The sequence below is a fragment of the Martes martes genome, assembly GCF_963455335.1.
Source record: "Martes martes genome assembly, chromosome: 3".
Lineage (NCBI taxonomy): Eukaryota > Metazoa > Chordata > Mammalia > Carnivora > Mustelidae > Martes > Martes martes.
The window spans coordinates 152,580,368-152,596,038 of record NC_137890.1 but is presented as its reverse complement, the minus strand read 5'-3'; the positions used below and the strand labels follow the sequence as shown (position 1 = coordinate 152,596,038).

Genomic DNA, 15,671 nt, shown 5'->3' with positions numbered 1-15,671 from the left:
TACCAGCACAGAATACCCTGTGTATCATTGTGACATGACAGGAGGCCACTTCAAGTGAGGTAAACATATCCAATATTAATATGTAGGGGCTCATGTTAAATTATGGGGCCACAATATCAAACCACTCCTTGTCATATAGCATTTTTATTTTTAGTTTAAAATACATGTTTATAGGGGCGCCTGGGTGGCTCAGTGGGTTAAGCCTCTGCCTTCGGCTCAGGTCATGATCCCAGGGTCCTGGGATCGAGCCCCACATCGGGTTCTCTGCTTGACAGAAAGCCTGCTTCTCCCTCTCTCTGCCTGCCGCTCCGCCTACTTGTGATCTCTCTGTCAAATAAATGAATAAAATCTTTAAAAAAAATAAAATACATGTTTATAAAAGTTTTAGTATACTACTCTTCCTGTACCTCAATGAATTGCCTTGTGCATGCCACCCCTGAGATCCCAAGTCCAGGAGCTGATTCATGGCAAGGTGAATCCACAGGTGTGACAAGGTGAGCCAAGTACAGACCATTAAGCGTCAGCAGAGATGCTGAAGGGGGAGAGAAACGATCAGATAGTGATGAAAGAAAGAAAAAATCTGAACTTAGGGGAGAAGTAGGAGTCCAAGATAGATTGTAAAGTTTCAACCCCAAGAGACATGAAAAAGTAACTGGAAATGGCAAAATTGGGTTGGAAGGGGATATGGGGCTACTGGTCTACCTTGGCTATGCTGTGTACGAGCTGCTAAGTGAGGAAACAGACAATGGCCAGCTGGCCCCTGGAGACAAGCCGGTCACCTGCCAAGCAGAGGATGCACAGATTCTGACCTCAGCCAGCCTGTTCAGAGCATGACTTCAGCTCCATGTTGTCCACTGTCTTTCAAGTCTTCTCTGTGAGGGGTTGTGATTCTCCCCAGCCGCTCTCTAGCTGTCTTCCAAGTGAGGTCATTGCCATCCCACGTTCATTGGAAGAGTAAGGCCAGAAGACAAGGCAAAGAAATTTGGGGCAGAACCACAAGCAAGTCTTACTCAATGGACCCGAGTGAGTCACCCCTCAGCCCATGTGACTTCCCACAGAGGGCCTGCAGGCAGGATGACGCCCGCGGAAGTGCTCATTAATTTCTCCCTCCAGCCAGCCTGCAGGTTTGCCTAATGAGGTCCCAAACAAAGGGGACACTGTGCCCAGGATGGAAATTCCATGTGGGTTCCACTGTGGGGTGCCACTCACCAAGGTTGTCCTGGCTACCACCACTTTGTCACAGACCCTTCCTGAAGGTGGCATCTGTTTCTTAGTGAAGGACCTCAGCACGGGGCTTAGAGATGAACATACTGATTCTCTCGGCCTGGACATGGAACCTGTGATGCCTGTTCTCTCTCTCCTGCTCTGAAATAACCCCTCATGGGTAGCATAATCACCTAAAGTAGGAACACAGGAAAAGGGCTGCATGGGAGGGGTTTCGTGGCCATAGTGGCCCAACTATGGAGAATTCTTCTAGATAGAAGTTGGTTCCTCTCCATGCAGGAAAGACTAAGGGTCCAGGGCTGAGAAAGTTTCAGCTTCTTGAGGCACCTAGGGCTCAACCTGATTGGAAAAGATCTCATAACTTTCTTTCTTTCTTTTTTTTTTTTTTAAAGATTGTATTGATTTATTTGAGAGAGAGAGACAGATATGACAGAGACAGAGGCAGAGAACACAAGCAGGAAGGAGAGGAGAAGCGGGCTCTCGCTGATCAGGGAGCCCAATGTGGGGCTCGATTCCAGGACTCTGGGATCATGAGTTGAGCCAAAGGCAGACCCTTAACTGACTAAGCCACCCAGGTGCTCCCAAGATCTCATAGTTTTCTACCTCCATCCAAGGGGTTCTAAGAACAGGGGAGACCGCAAAGCGGTCTAATGTCTCTGCCCCCTGCCCCACCCCACCCAGCAGGAGCTGCCGCCCACCATTCATTCCAGACCCAGGTCTTTGGAGCCAGGATCTGGAGGGACCATTCATTGACTGCCTGAAATACCTCTCTACATGGACTGCCCCCCACCCCCGTTTGCCCCGACAAAGCAGCCATTAGTACTTCTGCTTAAAGGTAAACACTGACCCTAAAGGGACAACCAGCCGGTCTGAGAGCACATGGCCAGAGAGGAGGAAAAAGCACCTGCACTATGGTCTGGGAGGTCATGAGGTCATAGGACTGAGGATCAGTGACACCGGTTCTGACAATTCCTAGGAGTTGGCTCTTTCTCAGGGGTGGGGGAATGAGGAGGAGAGGTGGGGGATGAAATTTACCCTGGTGTCTAAGAACACTGTCCAGGGACTGGGACTGTTTAGAAACACCTCTGGCCAGTCCTAGGTAGGGAGTCCTCGGTCTCTGGACGAAAGCCAAAGGGGACAGTGAGTAGGAAGGTCAGGGACTGAACTCAGTTCCCCAAGTTCGGCTGCAGGTCCCATTATGATGAAGCAGCAACATATCCATTCCCCACTGAGGACAGAAGGATGAGTGAGACGTGGTCTGTCCCTGCCCTTCTCGTGTCAACAGACTGCTACAGAAGAATTTAGGTGCTGGAATGAAGAGCGGCTGAAAGTTCTGATGAAGAACAGTGAGGGAAGGAGGGGCAGCCTTGGGGAGCTGGAAAGGCTTCCTCTAGAAAGGAGATGTAGGAGGCTTTAACGGGGCCTGAGATGAGGAGTTCCAGGTATCTCAGGTAAGACCTGGGACAGCAGCAGCCATACCTGTGTCTTTTATAATAAAGCCCCAGCCTCCAGCACAGCACCTGCCAGGTAACAGGTGTGGGGAAATGAATGAGTGAAATAATGGGAAAGAGAACCAGCCTCAGCAAAGACACAGTCACCACAATGCATCTTGGGCTAGGGGAGTGGTGAGCCACCTCCAGCAAGGCTACGAGCAGGGCAAGAGATGGTTTCCTCCAGCCGGGGTTATGTCAGCCAAGGGGTATGGGGTCCTAAGTGGTGTAATATGTCACAGGGGATTCAATCAACAGACGTTTCCTCAGTGCCTACAATGTGTCAGGTGTGTGTAAGCTCTGGGAATACGGTGATAAACACGGTCACAGCCCTAACACCCACCTAGTCCACCCACTGCGCTATAGTCCACTCAGGTGTGCTGAGCACCTGAATCCGCTCACCTCTCCTTCCTCCCGTGTCCTTCTCTCACCGGCTCTCCCCATCCATAAAACCTCATCAACTCTCCCTGCAACTGCAGGGTCCCCTTTCTGTTCCCTGCTCCATCCAGCTTCCAAGTTACTTCCTAAGAACCCAAACCAACCTAGTCACAGTCACTTGTTAGAAATACACCAAAACGTTCACTGTACTTCTCTGTGGGGCTTAGGGGGGAGGAGGAGGAGGGATACAAGTGACTTCGGCATGGCCCCCTCCCTCCCATTCTTCCTCAGCCCCTTTAGAGATCTCTCCACACCCCAAACACTGAAACAGACCAGTAACTGGACAATCTCCTTTCCTCTTTTCTAATTCAGTGCTGACAGCTAACAGTTACTTGCATCATTACCGTGCCCAAGAAGGCAATGGCTTTATAAACCTTATCTGATTCTCCAATTTATTTTAAAATCCACTTTCAGAGTGTAGAAGGTAAAGCTTAGGTAAATTCATTCCTTTTTCCACAGCTGGAGACACAGGAGTGAGGTGGTAAGTCACCGAGGACATCAAGTAAGGAAGGAAAACACGTACATCAACATGGTGGCTTTGAACCTGCTATGAGGCTCAGAAGGCTGGCCAAGGTCCGGGTTGGCAGCTTCCCCTGGATCTGAATGGCCCTGGGGCCTGACCCCAGAGCCTGCCTCTGACCCCATCCGTCTGCGACTGCCTGACTCCAAGTCAGAGACGCCCATCCTAGACACATCCTTGCCTTCACTCCTCGTGGCAAACCCTTCTCTGCAACCCCATTCCCACGAGCCTTTGAGCGCCCCAGCAGAGGTCCCAGCTCCACCAATGAGCCCCTGCCCTGGAGCGGTGGTCCAGGATCACCCGCCAGGCCCACGCTGCAGTGCTGCCCCGGTCCCTAGGCCTCCCCGCGCCTCTGAACCCTCCGAGGTCCCTCTTCCCCTCTACCCACCTGAGCCCCCACCCCCGGTCACCTCCAGGTCCTTGCAGCATTGCACCATCGACCCCCCGGCCATCCCAAACCTCCCACCGTCTCCACACTTGGGGTTCCCGCGTGTCCCTGGCCCAGTCCCACCTGGCGTCCCCCCGTCCCTGGCCCCTGGCGTCCCCGCAGGTCCCCGGTGCCAGGTTCTCGTGCCTCCTCCTCAGACGTCCCCGAGCCCCTGTCCACATCTCCTGAAGTCCCCGCAGGGCTCTGGCGCCCCAGCACGCGTGTCCCCCTTGCTCCGGCGTGTCGCCGCGCCCCCGGCCCCGCGTCTCCCGCTCCGAGGTGGTCCCGCGCCCCGGCCCCGTGTCCCCTCCACCCTCCGGCGTGTCGCCGCGCCCCCGGCCCCGCGTCCCCCCCTCCGGCGTGTCCCCGCGTCCCCGGCCCGCGCCCGCTGACGCCATGACGCCGCGGCGGAGGGAGGGGCGGAGCGGGACCAGCCCGAGAGGGGCAAGAGCAGCGGGAGCGGCGGGCCCCGCGGCAGCAGCGGGCGGCGCGGCCGATGGACATGGGCACGCAGGGCTCGGGGCGCAAGCGGCTCCCCAACCGGGAGCGGCTGACCGCGGAGGACGACGCGCTGAACCAGATCGCGCGCGAGGTGGGCGGCCGGCGAGCCCGCGGGGCTGGGAGCGGGGGCGGGGGCGCCGCAGGAGCGGCCGCGCATCGGTGGGTCGCTCTGTCCGTCCGCGGCGGCGGCGCGGGCAGGGGCGCGGGTCCAGAGGGATGACGGTCCTCGGTCCCCTGGGGACAGGCTGGCGACTCTGACCCCTCTCCCACGCCCCGGCTCCCTCGGGCCACTGTGTCCGCCTCTCGGGGAGCTGGGCGGAGGTGGGCAACCCGCGGGGTCGGGAGCGAGTGCCCAGCTTTGTCCTGCCGCTTGGTGGGGGTAGAGTAGGCCACCCCCGGAGGCCCATGGACAGTCCCCAGAGGCCACATGGCCCTGGTGAAATGGCCTGCTTCTTGTCTGCGACCATGGGTCCTCGATTGTCACGCAGGTGCGGCTTGGGCATGAGCTTGGGGTCACTGTGAATCGTGTTTCTGGAGCGAGCCTGAAAACGGGTCCAGGCTCCTGAGGGGCTTTGATCCAAGTTTTCTGGGCAGTTTATCTGAAATGTTGGGGGCGAACTTTCTGCTGGCAAATGAAAGGAGTACTGTGTGCGCGCTGGACAAGTGCCTTTCCCTGCGAGGATCCAACCTTGGCGTGAAACAAACCGGTGACATGAGAAGGTTGCTCCTGGGATTGGCTGCGGCGGCTCCCTGGGGAAGGGGGGTCCATTGGGCCCCAGTGACAAAGGACGCCTGACTTTTCCCACAGACCCTTTTTGTACCTTTTCAGTGTCCTGTGTGTGTGTGCTCACTATACAGGTGCAGTTCGCCACCCCACCCCCACTTCGTGCACTCCCTTCTAAGCGTTCTGATATGATGTGGAGCTCATCTGTATACCACTCTGTGCTCACACGGAAAAGCTTCAGGCCATGTAGGCTGTAGGCTCTGGTTTTGTCAGTCAGTCATTTACCCCGAGGTCCGCTCTATAACCAGTTCTTAGGTGTTTTTAGTTGCAAATACTCGATTTTGCTTTATGGACACAAGGCTGTTAATCAGTATTTGTTGAATGTTGGAATGGATCAAGACTTTGGTTTTTCTCTGTGTGAAAAGGAAAAGGGCTTTCCAGGCAAACTCTTAGACATCCCTTAAAACCCACTGCAGGTTGTCCTCTGTGAGACCTTCCCCATCACCCAGGCCAGCATCTCCCGGCTTCCACCTGGCTCCTCTAGTTCTTGCTCCCTACACCTGGTGTGGGAGTCACCTCTTCGCAGCAGAATTTGCTCACTTAGCTTGAATATAATCCCACGCCTGCAAGGATAGTCACTTAGGTATGTATTTGACCATAGGACCAAACAAGCATTCTCTGGGAGACCAGAGGTGACCAATGGATGATCCCTGGACCTTGCCTTTCTGTCGGTGCTTAGGGACAAAGGAACGAGAAAAACAAGAGCTTCCAAAGTCTACCTCATGTCTGCTGATTTGGATTGGAAGCAAAGGCTAGGGATGCTCCCTGGGTTGACATCCTTGATGTCCTGAGAATTGGGAAGCCATGGTCTTGCCCCAGCCAGGGAGACGGTGGAGGGCAGTGACAAATTCAGACTGTGGAGTCAGTCCTGGGCTGTGAACACGCACACACCTCACAGAGGAGCTATGCCATCCTGGGGAAGTGAGTCATTCAACCCCCATGAGTGTCTGTTCTCTTGTCTCTAGAATGCGAGAAAGAAATCCCCCCTTGGTGGTATGACTAGCATCCATACAGTGAGTAAACGTGAGCCCCACCCACCTATCCTCCTGATAAAACTAAACCACAGATTGGCTTGTTGTAGGTGCTGAGTGGCGGGAATCTATAATGTCCGAGGGAGCAGGGGCAACATTTTATGTTTTATCACAAATTGAATTATATTTTCCCAACTGTAAAAATTAGAATCACGATTCAAATGGCAAGTGTCTGTTCACCTTCAAGTTCTTCAGTTCTTATAAAAATTAAACAAACTCGTCTGAAGTGTAGTACATTCTTATTTGCTCACTGATTCAGCATATGCATGCCGGGCTCTCCAAACACCTGTCCTATGGAGACTGGGATTCAGGGATGGACCTGAAAAGGGTCCACCCATGAAGAGTTGGGTCAGAAAGGGGTCTGACCTATAGATCAACAACAGTCACAGAAAATAGGAAGAGAGCTGATATTAAAAGTCCATAGATATTATGCCTGGAAAGTTTGGAAATGAGAAAGTTCCACTTTATTGAGGGGAATAGGAATGGCAATCAGAGGTGGCTTCCTGGAGGAAGTGGCATTTTGAGTTATTTTGAAGGGACAGGAACGCTCACCTGAACTGGCCTCCACAAAGGGAATATATTGGCTGGAGCATGGATTCCTGGCCAGCCCCACCAGTGGCCGCTTCTCTCCATAGCACCTTGCAGCAGGCTCTGCTGAGCTGTCCTCTTTGGGTAGCCTCACCTTCGGGCTGACATGCCTTTGCCATGTTCCCACACTTCCCCCCCAGGAGCCCACACCCAGTCTCTCTCTTGAGAACTGGAAGTATCTTCCCTGACAGATCTCCCTGGCTCCCCGGCACCACCCCCCCACCCCGAAAGTCAAACTATAAGCAGGACTGCTAACTGAGCCACCCACACCATACCGGTGACGGTATGCAGGGCAGGGGGGAGTCCTACCCTGTGGCCGTCAGGCCCATCCTGGAAATGGGGAATGTTGGCTGCTGCTTCCAAAGCCCTTGGGGAGCTGAGGGGCCTGAGTGAAAACTGGGGACTCCTTCAGAAGGTGGCAGGGGATGGGTGAACACAGGTCAGGCATCCGGGAAGGCACATCTAGAGAATAACGGGAACCTTCTGGGCTGGGGTGACCTGGGTCCCACGGGCAGGGTCACCGGGCAGGAGGGAGACGGGGTGGGCAGGACTGGGAGGGGAGCTCAACTGCCCCTGCAGAAGGCTCGGAGGGCTCGGGGAAGCAGTGCTCTGACCTGTAGAGGCTGACGCTTTCCTATTTCTGCAGTTACGTTGTGGTTTAACCTGAGGCTGGTTTAAGGTAAATGGACTTGTAACTTGAAAACAGTGTAGATGCATTAGCACAAGTAGCTTGCTTCCGAGGTAGAATTTGGGCAAGACGTTGTCAGGAAAAATGTCCAGTAAGCACTTGGAGATGCTCCTCGCCGCTGAAGGCGTGAGCAGTGTTTCTCACACCCTGGGGGAAGGTGTCTTGAAAGCGGATATATTTTTCCCTTCTGCCATGTTTAACATTCGGCTCAAGATTTTTGGTAGCCTCCCAAACTTCTCATTCAGCACTGAGGCAATTGCTGAGGTGAATTGCCTGAGACAATTCACAATATTCCTCTCAAACAGAGAGGGACAACAAAATTTTAAAAAATTTTTAAATTTTAAAAATAAAAAATAAATTTTTATGAATTTTTATTATAATTTTTATTCAAAATTTTTATTATAAAAAATTTCAAAATTGTTTTAAAATTTAAAAATTAAAAAATAAAATAAAATAACACACAAGCTGCCTTAGGAATGAACTTGCTGGGCCCTTTAATGGTGGTGGTGAGTGAGTCACCCCTTGGGGCGACAGGGGCCTGGGCTGATTCCCTCCCCCACGACTGTCCCCACAGCCTCCTCTCCAAGAGCTACCCATTGCAACGCCATCCCTGGGGTGCAGATGGTGCCCCTCAGCTCCCTCCTGTGGGTGGGTGCTGACTCCCTGGCCAGCTGCTGGGAGCGCCAGCTGCTGGGGGTTCACAGCTGTCCTGTCAGGAGAAAAGTGCCCCTGGCCACCCAGGAGTCACATGGGGGAGGGTGCCCCACCCCCACCCCTGGGGCAGCCTGCAGCTGTTGCCTGAGGGGTGTGAGGATATAAAATGTCCCCTCCCTTCGCTTCAAGTTGGAATGACTCTGGTGCCAGAGCTCCCTGTGGGATGGGGCTGAGGGCACACTCTGGCGGAGGCCACCTCCTGCCCCTGCCCCTGCTGCTCCCTTCACCCCTCTTCTGCTGGCTGTGCTCCCCAGATACAGATCCACACAAAAATCCCTGCCTCGGGCTCTGCCTCTGGGGATCCCAACTTAGGAATGAACTTGCTGGGCCCTTTAACAGTGGTAGTGAGTGAGTCACCACCACTTCTGGGTAGCCTTGTACATACAGGACATTCTCATCCTAAAACCCCTGTCATGTTGCTATAGCCAAACTGTCCCCCTCATGCCTTTGTTCCAGGGGAGGCAGCTTTTCTGAGGTGGGCCGGCAGCTACAAACATGGCGGCCATGGACTGGATGGTGTCATCCAGTGTTGTCAGTGGTTTGTGATCCAGGACACTGGTTGGAGCAGAATCAGGAACTCAACTGTGGACAGTCCTGATGGTGTGCAGGCCCCTCCCCACAGCTATTTCTGTCTGAGAGCCAGCTGTCTCCCTCTCCCCCTTCTGGGTGACCCTCTTGATTCACTGGCTTCATGGTTAGGGCTGTGAGTTGTATGTGGGTGGCCTGCAGAAGTGGCACGGTGGGTGGAAATCAGGGGACCTAGAGTCCAGTTGAGCCTGTCGCTCATGAGTCTTGTCAGGGTTCAGGGCTGGAAAGGGGGCAGGTGGGAACTGAGGTAGCCTCGGAGGCTTGCAGGTTGCCAGCCTCGCCGAGAAGCTTCCCCCATAATTATGTGGAGTCCCACCAGCAGAGTTTAGAGTCTCTCTGTCTGACATGGAGAAGTGGGCTCACAGTAGCTGGTGACTTGCCTAAGATAACTAAGAAGGTGCCTGTTCAACATTCAGCTGCTACCACTGTCTGGATCCAGTTCTTGGCTCCATCTGAGGCCCAGCTATGGACTATGTCCTGCAGTCAAGCCAACTTGCTTCCCATCTCTGGGTCTGTTGTCCCCAGCTGACCTCTGGCCATCAGGCTTGACGGTTCATGGGAGAGTCGATATTCTTCTGTCCTTGCGACATCTATCCCCGTTTTTGGTTTTGGTTTTTTGGGTTTTTTTTTTTCATTCTCTTGACTTCTGAAATGTAATATTTATTTAGCTAAGGTAATACATGTTTTTACCCTTGTCCCACATTCTCAGGCCATTCTCCACACAGCAGTTGGGTGATCCTTGAAAATATGTCAGCTCATGTCGCCTCTCTAATTAAAACTCCCCAATGGCTTTTCATATCACTGCATAAAGGCCAAGTTCTTAATGGCCTGACAAGACCCTGACCAATCTGGTGATTAGCTCCGTGTTTATAAATGATATGCATGTACAGTCTATCGATCGTCCAGGAGTGTAGACATGGACCATTGGTTTCCTGGCTGGGGGAGGGAGCCCCACTCAGGCCCTCCCCCCCCTTCTGTGTCCCCTCATCCTCACACCACAGTTATGTTGCAGTAGAACCACAGACGGGTAGAGAGTATGGTGCTATTAGGGTGAGATTCCCCGGTTCAAACCCCGGTTCCGCCATGTGCTCTATGACCTTGGGCAGGTTGCTTTACCACTTTGTGCCTCACTTGTCCCATAGGTAAAATGGGAATGTTTGGGGTGCACTTCCCATGGGCATTTATGAGGGTATATGAGCTCTTTCATGAAAAGCACCTCGTAAAGGTGGAGTGGTGATGGTGACATCATGTGTGGTTTGCCTGTGGAGCCAAGCCCCACACTCTGACGTTTCTGTCCCTGGACAGCTTTCTGACTTTTCCAGAGTTCATGACTCGCATTTTTTTTTTCCAATTGCTCTCCTGTCGACATAGCTGTCACACCCAGTTCTTCAAAAAGTTTTCAACAGGACCCCTCCCAGTACTATTTCCTGGGTGATTCAACAAACCAGACAGCCTACCATTTCCCCTTTGTCCCCTCCTGGATATGGACCCCGGGAAACATCTGTCCTGTAGATCCTCTCTAGACTTCAGCTGTCCTTCCCTTTGCCACCACTCTGAGAGTTCCCCACTTTTCTATGGTTGTTGGATCCCTCCTTGCCTGATGCCGTATTATCTTCTTCCTGAGATTACTCTCTCATTTTGCTGGAACACGTCCTGCAGTAGCGTCCTGAGAAAAAAAGCCTTTTCCAAGTGTTTGCATGTCTGCAAATGTCTTTATTCTACCCTCATACTTGATTGATAGTTTGGCTGACTGTAGCATTCTAGGTTAAAAATAATTTTCCAAAGAATGACAAAGATTTCTATGTATTCTTTGAAATTATTTCTAGAATGTGTCATTAACTGAAAGAAGCAATGTGCAGGAAAAAAAAAAAAAACAGTGTGCTGTCCCTTTTGTGAGAAAGGCAGTGATTTGTCTGCATTTGCATGAAGAAATCCTGGGAGGCCAGCAGAATTGGTCAAGTGTCACTTTTAATGCTCTTTGGATAATTTTTTCAAGATTTATTTATTTTGGAGAAAGAGAGAGCGAGGGAGGGGCAGCGGGAGAGAGAGAACTTCAAGCACACACCCTGCTGAGTGTGGAGCTCTAGCTCGAGACACTGAGATCATGACCTGAGCAGAAATCAAGAGTAGGATGCAAAAGCCACCCAGGAGCCCTGATGCTCTTTGGGTATTGAACCATGTGACTGAATTGCCTCTTCAATAAAATAAACTAATAGTGATCAAGAAAGTAAAATTTAAAGCTATTTTCTACCACAATTTTAAGACATTATTTTCCACTGTATTCCAGCCTTCAGGGTTTCTTTGAGAATTTTGATGCATTGTGTATTTCCAATATCTTGTATAATCTCTGCCTTTACTTTCAAGAAGCTTTTAGGACCTTCTCTTGATCTCTAGTGCTCTGGATGGGTTATTTTCCATTTATTGAGCATTCATGCGGGTCATTGGATCTGAAAACATGTATCCTAAAGTTCTGGGAAATTCTCTGTATTTCCCCCTCCCCACCATTTCCTATGCTCTCCTTTATAGCAGCTCCTTTGCTGGGAATAACTTTCTTTTCATTCCCTTTCCCTAACTTTCTTCTCTTGGTGATGCTTTATAGGTTACTCACCTTTATCTTCCATGCTTTCTGCTAAACTTACCTGTTCTGTATTCAACTTCTAAAAGGTGGGGGGTTTGTCGGTTGTTATTCTTTGTTCCCTTTTTATGGCATCCTCTCTGATTCATGAATGTAGCACCTCTTCTTGTCATTCTGAGGATATTAATTTTTTGTTGTTGTTTTCTCCAAAACTTTTCTTTTGTCTGCTGTATTATTACCTGTTTCTTTTTGCCCTTTGTCTGTGATGGCCTCTATCTTTCATCTTGACGCCTCTCCCAGATGCATGGTGATCCTCAGCTATCCATTCAGCTCTGAGAATGAGGCACTAAAACGCTATGAGAACCATTTGGTCAAAAACCAGGAGGGGAGGTGCCACAGGATGCGAGTCCGACAGCACCAGGGGCACGGTAGTGTGGCTAAGGTGCTAATCCATTCACTACCTCCTCAGGGCACAGGCACACAACCTGGAATCTGAACCCGGGTCTCCCATTTACCAGGCCAATGCCCTAAACAGCATCAGTGTTGGAAGAGACTATTGCTTAATGCCAGCAAACCAAACCTCTCTAATTTGATCCCTACAGGTAGAGTTCTGGTTTTGATTAAGGGGATGGTGGGATCGAGAAGAATGCTGAAAATTAATCTGAGATTTATACCAGGACAGAATAATCTCTAATGTCCATATAGCCCAGAGAAGGGAACCAGTCGTGATGTCTTCTTTCATTGAGAGTGGAATAAAATATCAAATTAGGTGAACAAACAAAGGGACTTATAAAAAAATAAAATTTTCATAGCTTCACACATCAAGCATAATTCACGTGTTTGTTTGGAAAATTCTCTAAGATCAGAGATATAAAGCAAACATAAAATACCTGGAGAGTTTAGGTAGGCAGAATGTGATATGGTCTTGGCAGTGGGTAAACCCTCGGATCAGCAAGTATGTAAGAGCCAGAGCCGTTTGCTGGAGTGGTGTGCTGCGATGTTTCCAGCCCTTCTTGGCTTGGGGGAAGAAATGCTCACGACAATATTTCAACCTAAAGGAACCAGGAGATCTAAGTTTTTTGTTTTGCTTTTAAGCTCCATCTCATAAATTTGTCCATTCTTTCTTTACCGTTACCCTTGATATCTTTTTTCATTTTTCACCTTGTTTTATGAGATCCCTTAGGCATGGGAGCAGTTTTCCAGGTTGGCAGAGAGATGGGATTCGCATGTTGACCAAACAACTAATGTGTCTCCCCCGCCCCAGATGCCCTAAGATACTGCTGTAAGTAATCCCAGATGTGTCTTAAAATCATCCAGAACAGTGCTGGTCAGGAGAACCTTCTGCAGTGATGGCAGTCCTCTTTCCCTGCTCCGTGTTCTGGTGGCCACCAGCTGTGTGTGACTGCTGAGCACCTGCCCTGTGCCTAGCGCACCTGAGAAATGCATCTTAAAATTTTTTTTAATATTTTATTTATTTATTTGACACAGAGAGATCACAAGTAGGCAGAGAGGCACGCGGTGGGGGGGGGGGGGAGCAGGCTCCCCTCTGAGCAGAGAGCCCGATGCGGGACTCAATCCCAGGACCCTGAGATCATGACCTGAGCCAAAGGCAGAGGCTTAACCCACTGAGCCACCCAGGTGCCCTGCATCTTAAATTTTTTAAAAGATTTTATTCATTTACTTGAAAAAGAATGAGCATAAGCAGGGGGCAGGGCAAGGAGGGGGGGTGAAGCAAACTCCCTGCTGAGTGCATAACCAGACACAGGGCTCAATCCCACAACCCCGAGACCATGCCCTGAGCTGAAATCAAGACCTGGACACTCAACCGACAGAGGCACGCAGACGCCCCTTGCATCTCAAATTTCATTTAATTTTAATGCATTTAAATTTAAATAGCCACTATGGCTCGTGGCCACCAGATGGGCAGCACAGCTTTACATCAGTGATTTCTTCTTGGCTGAAATATGCTGTGACAAAGGTGTGGTCCATCATGCAGAGCAGGGCTGAGCATCACCCGTGACCGGGCACAGAAGAAGGAGGGCCCAGGGGCCCAGGGGCAGGACTGGCTGACTGTGGCCAGAACCCAGTCCAACCTGGGGACACGTGCGGGTCCATAGAAGGAGCACCGTCAGCCTTTGGAAATTGGGGGACCATGGAGGGTATAGTGTCCATGTGTCAGAGCCTCCTTTCCTTTGTGGAAGAGGAACTGTATTCCCCAGGGGGGTTAGAGTAAGGAGCAGGGTCAGGGACACACAGAGCCAGTGGCCTGGTCCATGTGGGCACTAACTGAACCCTGGGGTCCCCTGCCTTCTGGGGGCTGGATCCAAATCCAGAGAGAGGACTGGACGGGATGTGCCCCAGGGTAGGACGGTGCCCATGTGTAGGGGCGGCCAGGGCCTTGGGACCGGCAAGATGGACGCCAGGTGAGCACACGGACCGCATCCACCTCAGCTCCATGCACACCTTCAGGGTCCCGTGGCTTTCTTGGTGTCCAGAGCGTGTGTACAGCCCGGCATCAGGATGGGATGGGCCCTCTGTTTTCAACATGAAGGTGGGAGCTGCTGAGGTGTCGTCTTTTGAGTGACATCTTATGGGGCCACGTGTCTCCCTTCTGCCCATTGAGGAAACCCCTTTCCCACTCCCCCTGGTATGCTGCAGACAGGACGGTTCTTGTCAGGTGTGGTTCAGTTGGGATTTGAGTCCGTGCTGGTGCAGCAGAGCTTTACCCCCTCTTCCCTGAGGAAAGGGCCCCAGGCCGTAGCTCAGGTGCACTCCAGGAATAGCACGGTGTTTCGAAGGTGCTGAGAGCGGGCTCTGCCCTCGGTCAGGGGCACAGCCTCACACTGGCCGTGGACTCTGCCTCCTGCCTGCTGGCTTCATGCCAGGGAGACTGAGGACGGGGGCACACTGCCAGGAGCTGTCTGGACACAGAGCGAGGCACCTCCACCTGAGTCTGCCATCCCCCACTCACCCTGAGGGTGGCATGGCCATGGGTGCCCACAGCTGGGAGAAAGAGAGCAGCCAGGGGAAAGCCTTAGGACAGTGAGAGGCTAGGCTTAGAGTGATACTCTAAGGGCAGGGAGCAAACGGGCAGGGAGCCCAAGCAGCCACATTATCCAATGAGAGCCAGAGACCTCACAAGTGTACCTGCCAGCATCACCCCCTCCTTCGAAATCCCAGGTGTGCTGCCAAAGGAGGAATGAGGGAAGCCCCCGCTTCAGCCTTGGGGGGTGCTGGCTGCCCATCAGGACTCCAGAGTCCCCCCAGAGAGGCCCCCAGGTAGAAGGGGACGCGTGTGGGACATCAGGAAGATCAGCGACAGCACATTTCCATAGGATCAAAATTGTCTCCATATTTCCTAAAAAGTACGTTGCTTTTGCTGTTCACAGCTGAACTTCTTAAAATAGACCACTAGACTTCTGGTCCCTGCCTGGTGCCCGGACACTTGTTCCTGAGAAGGTGGTAGGCAGGCCACCTCTCTCTTCTCTCCCAGTGAAAATCAGCACTGTCCCAGCCCTCTCCTTCCCCCTGCCCTCTCCGTGCCCTTGGCCCCAGGGCGTGTGGGTCTCCCTTGGGCTGCAGGCATGAGACAGGAGTGACTTAATCATGACAATGTTCTGTGTCTGTCGTCTTCCCTTCCGTGGCTTAGACCTCTGGCTTCCATTGTGATGTGCATTTGTGAAGGAAAACACGCTGGGTGACGTCCTTCTCCTTAACTGAAAACTCAGCTTTAGGATTCCTTTTGGCTTGACAGATCTCTTTCGCTTGGATTTTCGGGGGGTTTTGTGTGTGTGTGTGAACAATGTCCTGATTTTAATGTATTCTTTCTTTCCTAAACATCTTCCCAACATTCCCGAAATAGAACATGATGGTTCCCATTTATGTGGAGTGGAGGACAGAGTGAGACCACGGCCTTGCAGTTTGGCAGGCTGTCCCCTAGATCTCTGATTACTGGCTTATTAAAATGACGTCGCGTGGGAAAGTGTTAACAGGTGAGAGCGTCACATATCTTAAAAACTAAAGTCCAGTGGAGTCAATGTGAAGACCTAACCAGCTTCATTCGGTGATCCATGAACGGGCAGTGTCCCGTCTAGAAGTAAAGG

General features: G+C 51.7%; 1 protein-coding gene across 11 annotated transcripts in view; it reads left to right on the top strand.

Annotated features, from left to right (window-relative positions):
* Positions 1-4,501: 4,501 nt before the first annotated feature.
* Positions 4,502-15,671, top strand: part of LRRFIP1 (LRR binding FLII interacting protein 1) — a 140,950-nt gene continuing 129,780 nt past the window's right edge. For 4 of the 11 annotated variants that reach the window (XM_080799075.1, XM_080799063.1, XM_080799076.1 and 1 more), the window contains exon 1: positions 4,527-4,691. In XM_080799075.1, the coding sequence (XP_080655201.1) occupies positions 4,596-4,691 (96 nt within the window). In that variant the 5' untranslated portion in view covers positions 4,527-4,595. Of the gene's footprint in view, positions 4,692-15,671 lie in introns of all 11 variants that reach the window. The other 7 variants (XM_080799067.1, XM_080799066.1, XM_080799070.1 and 4 more) reach the window with 4 other exon arrangements.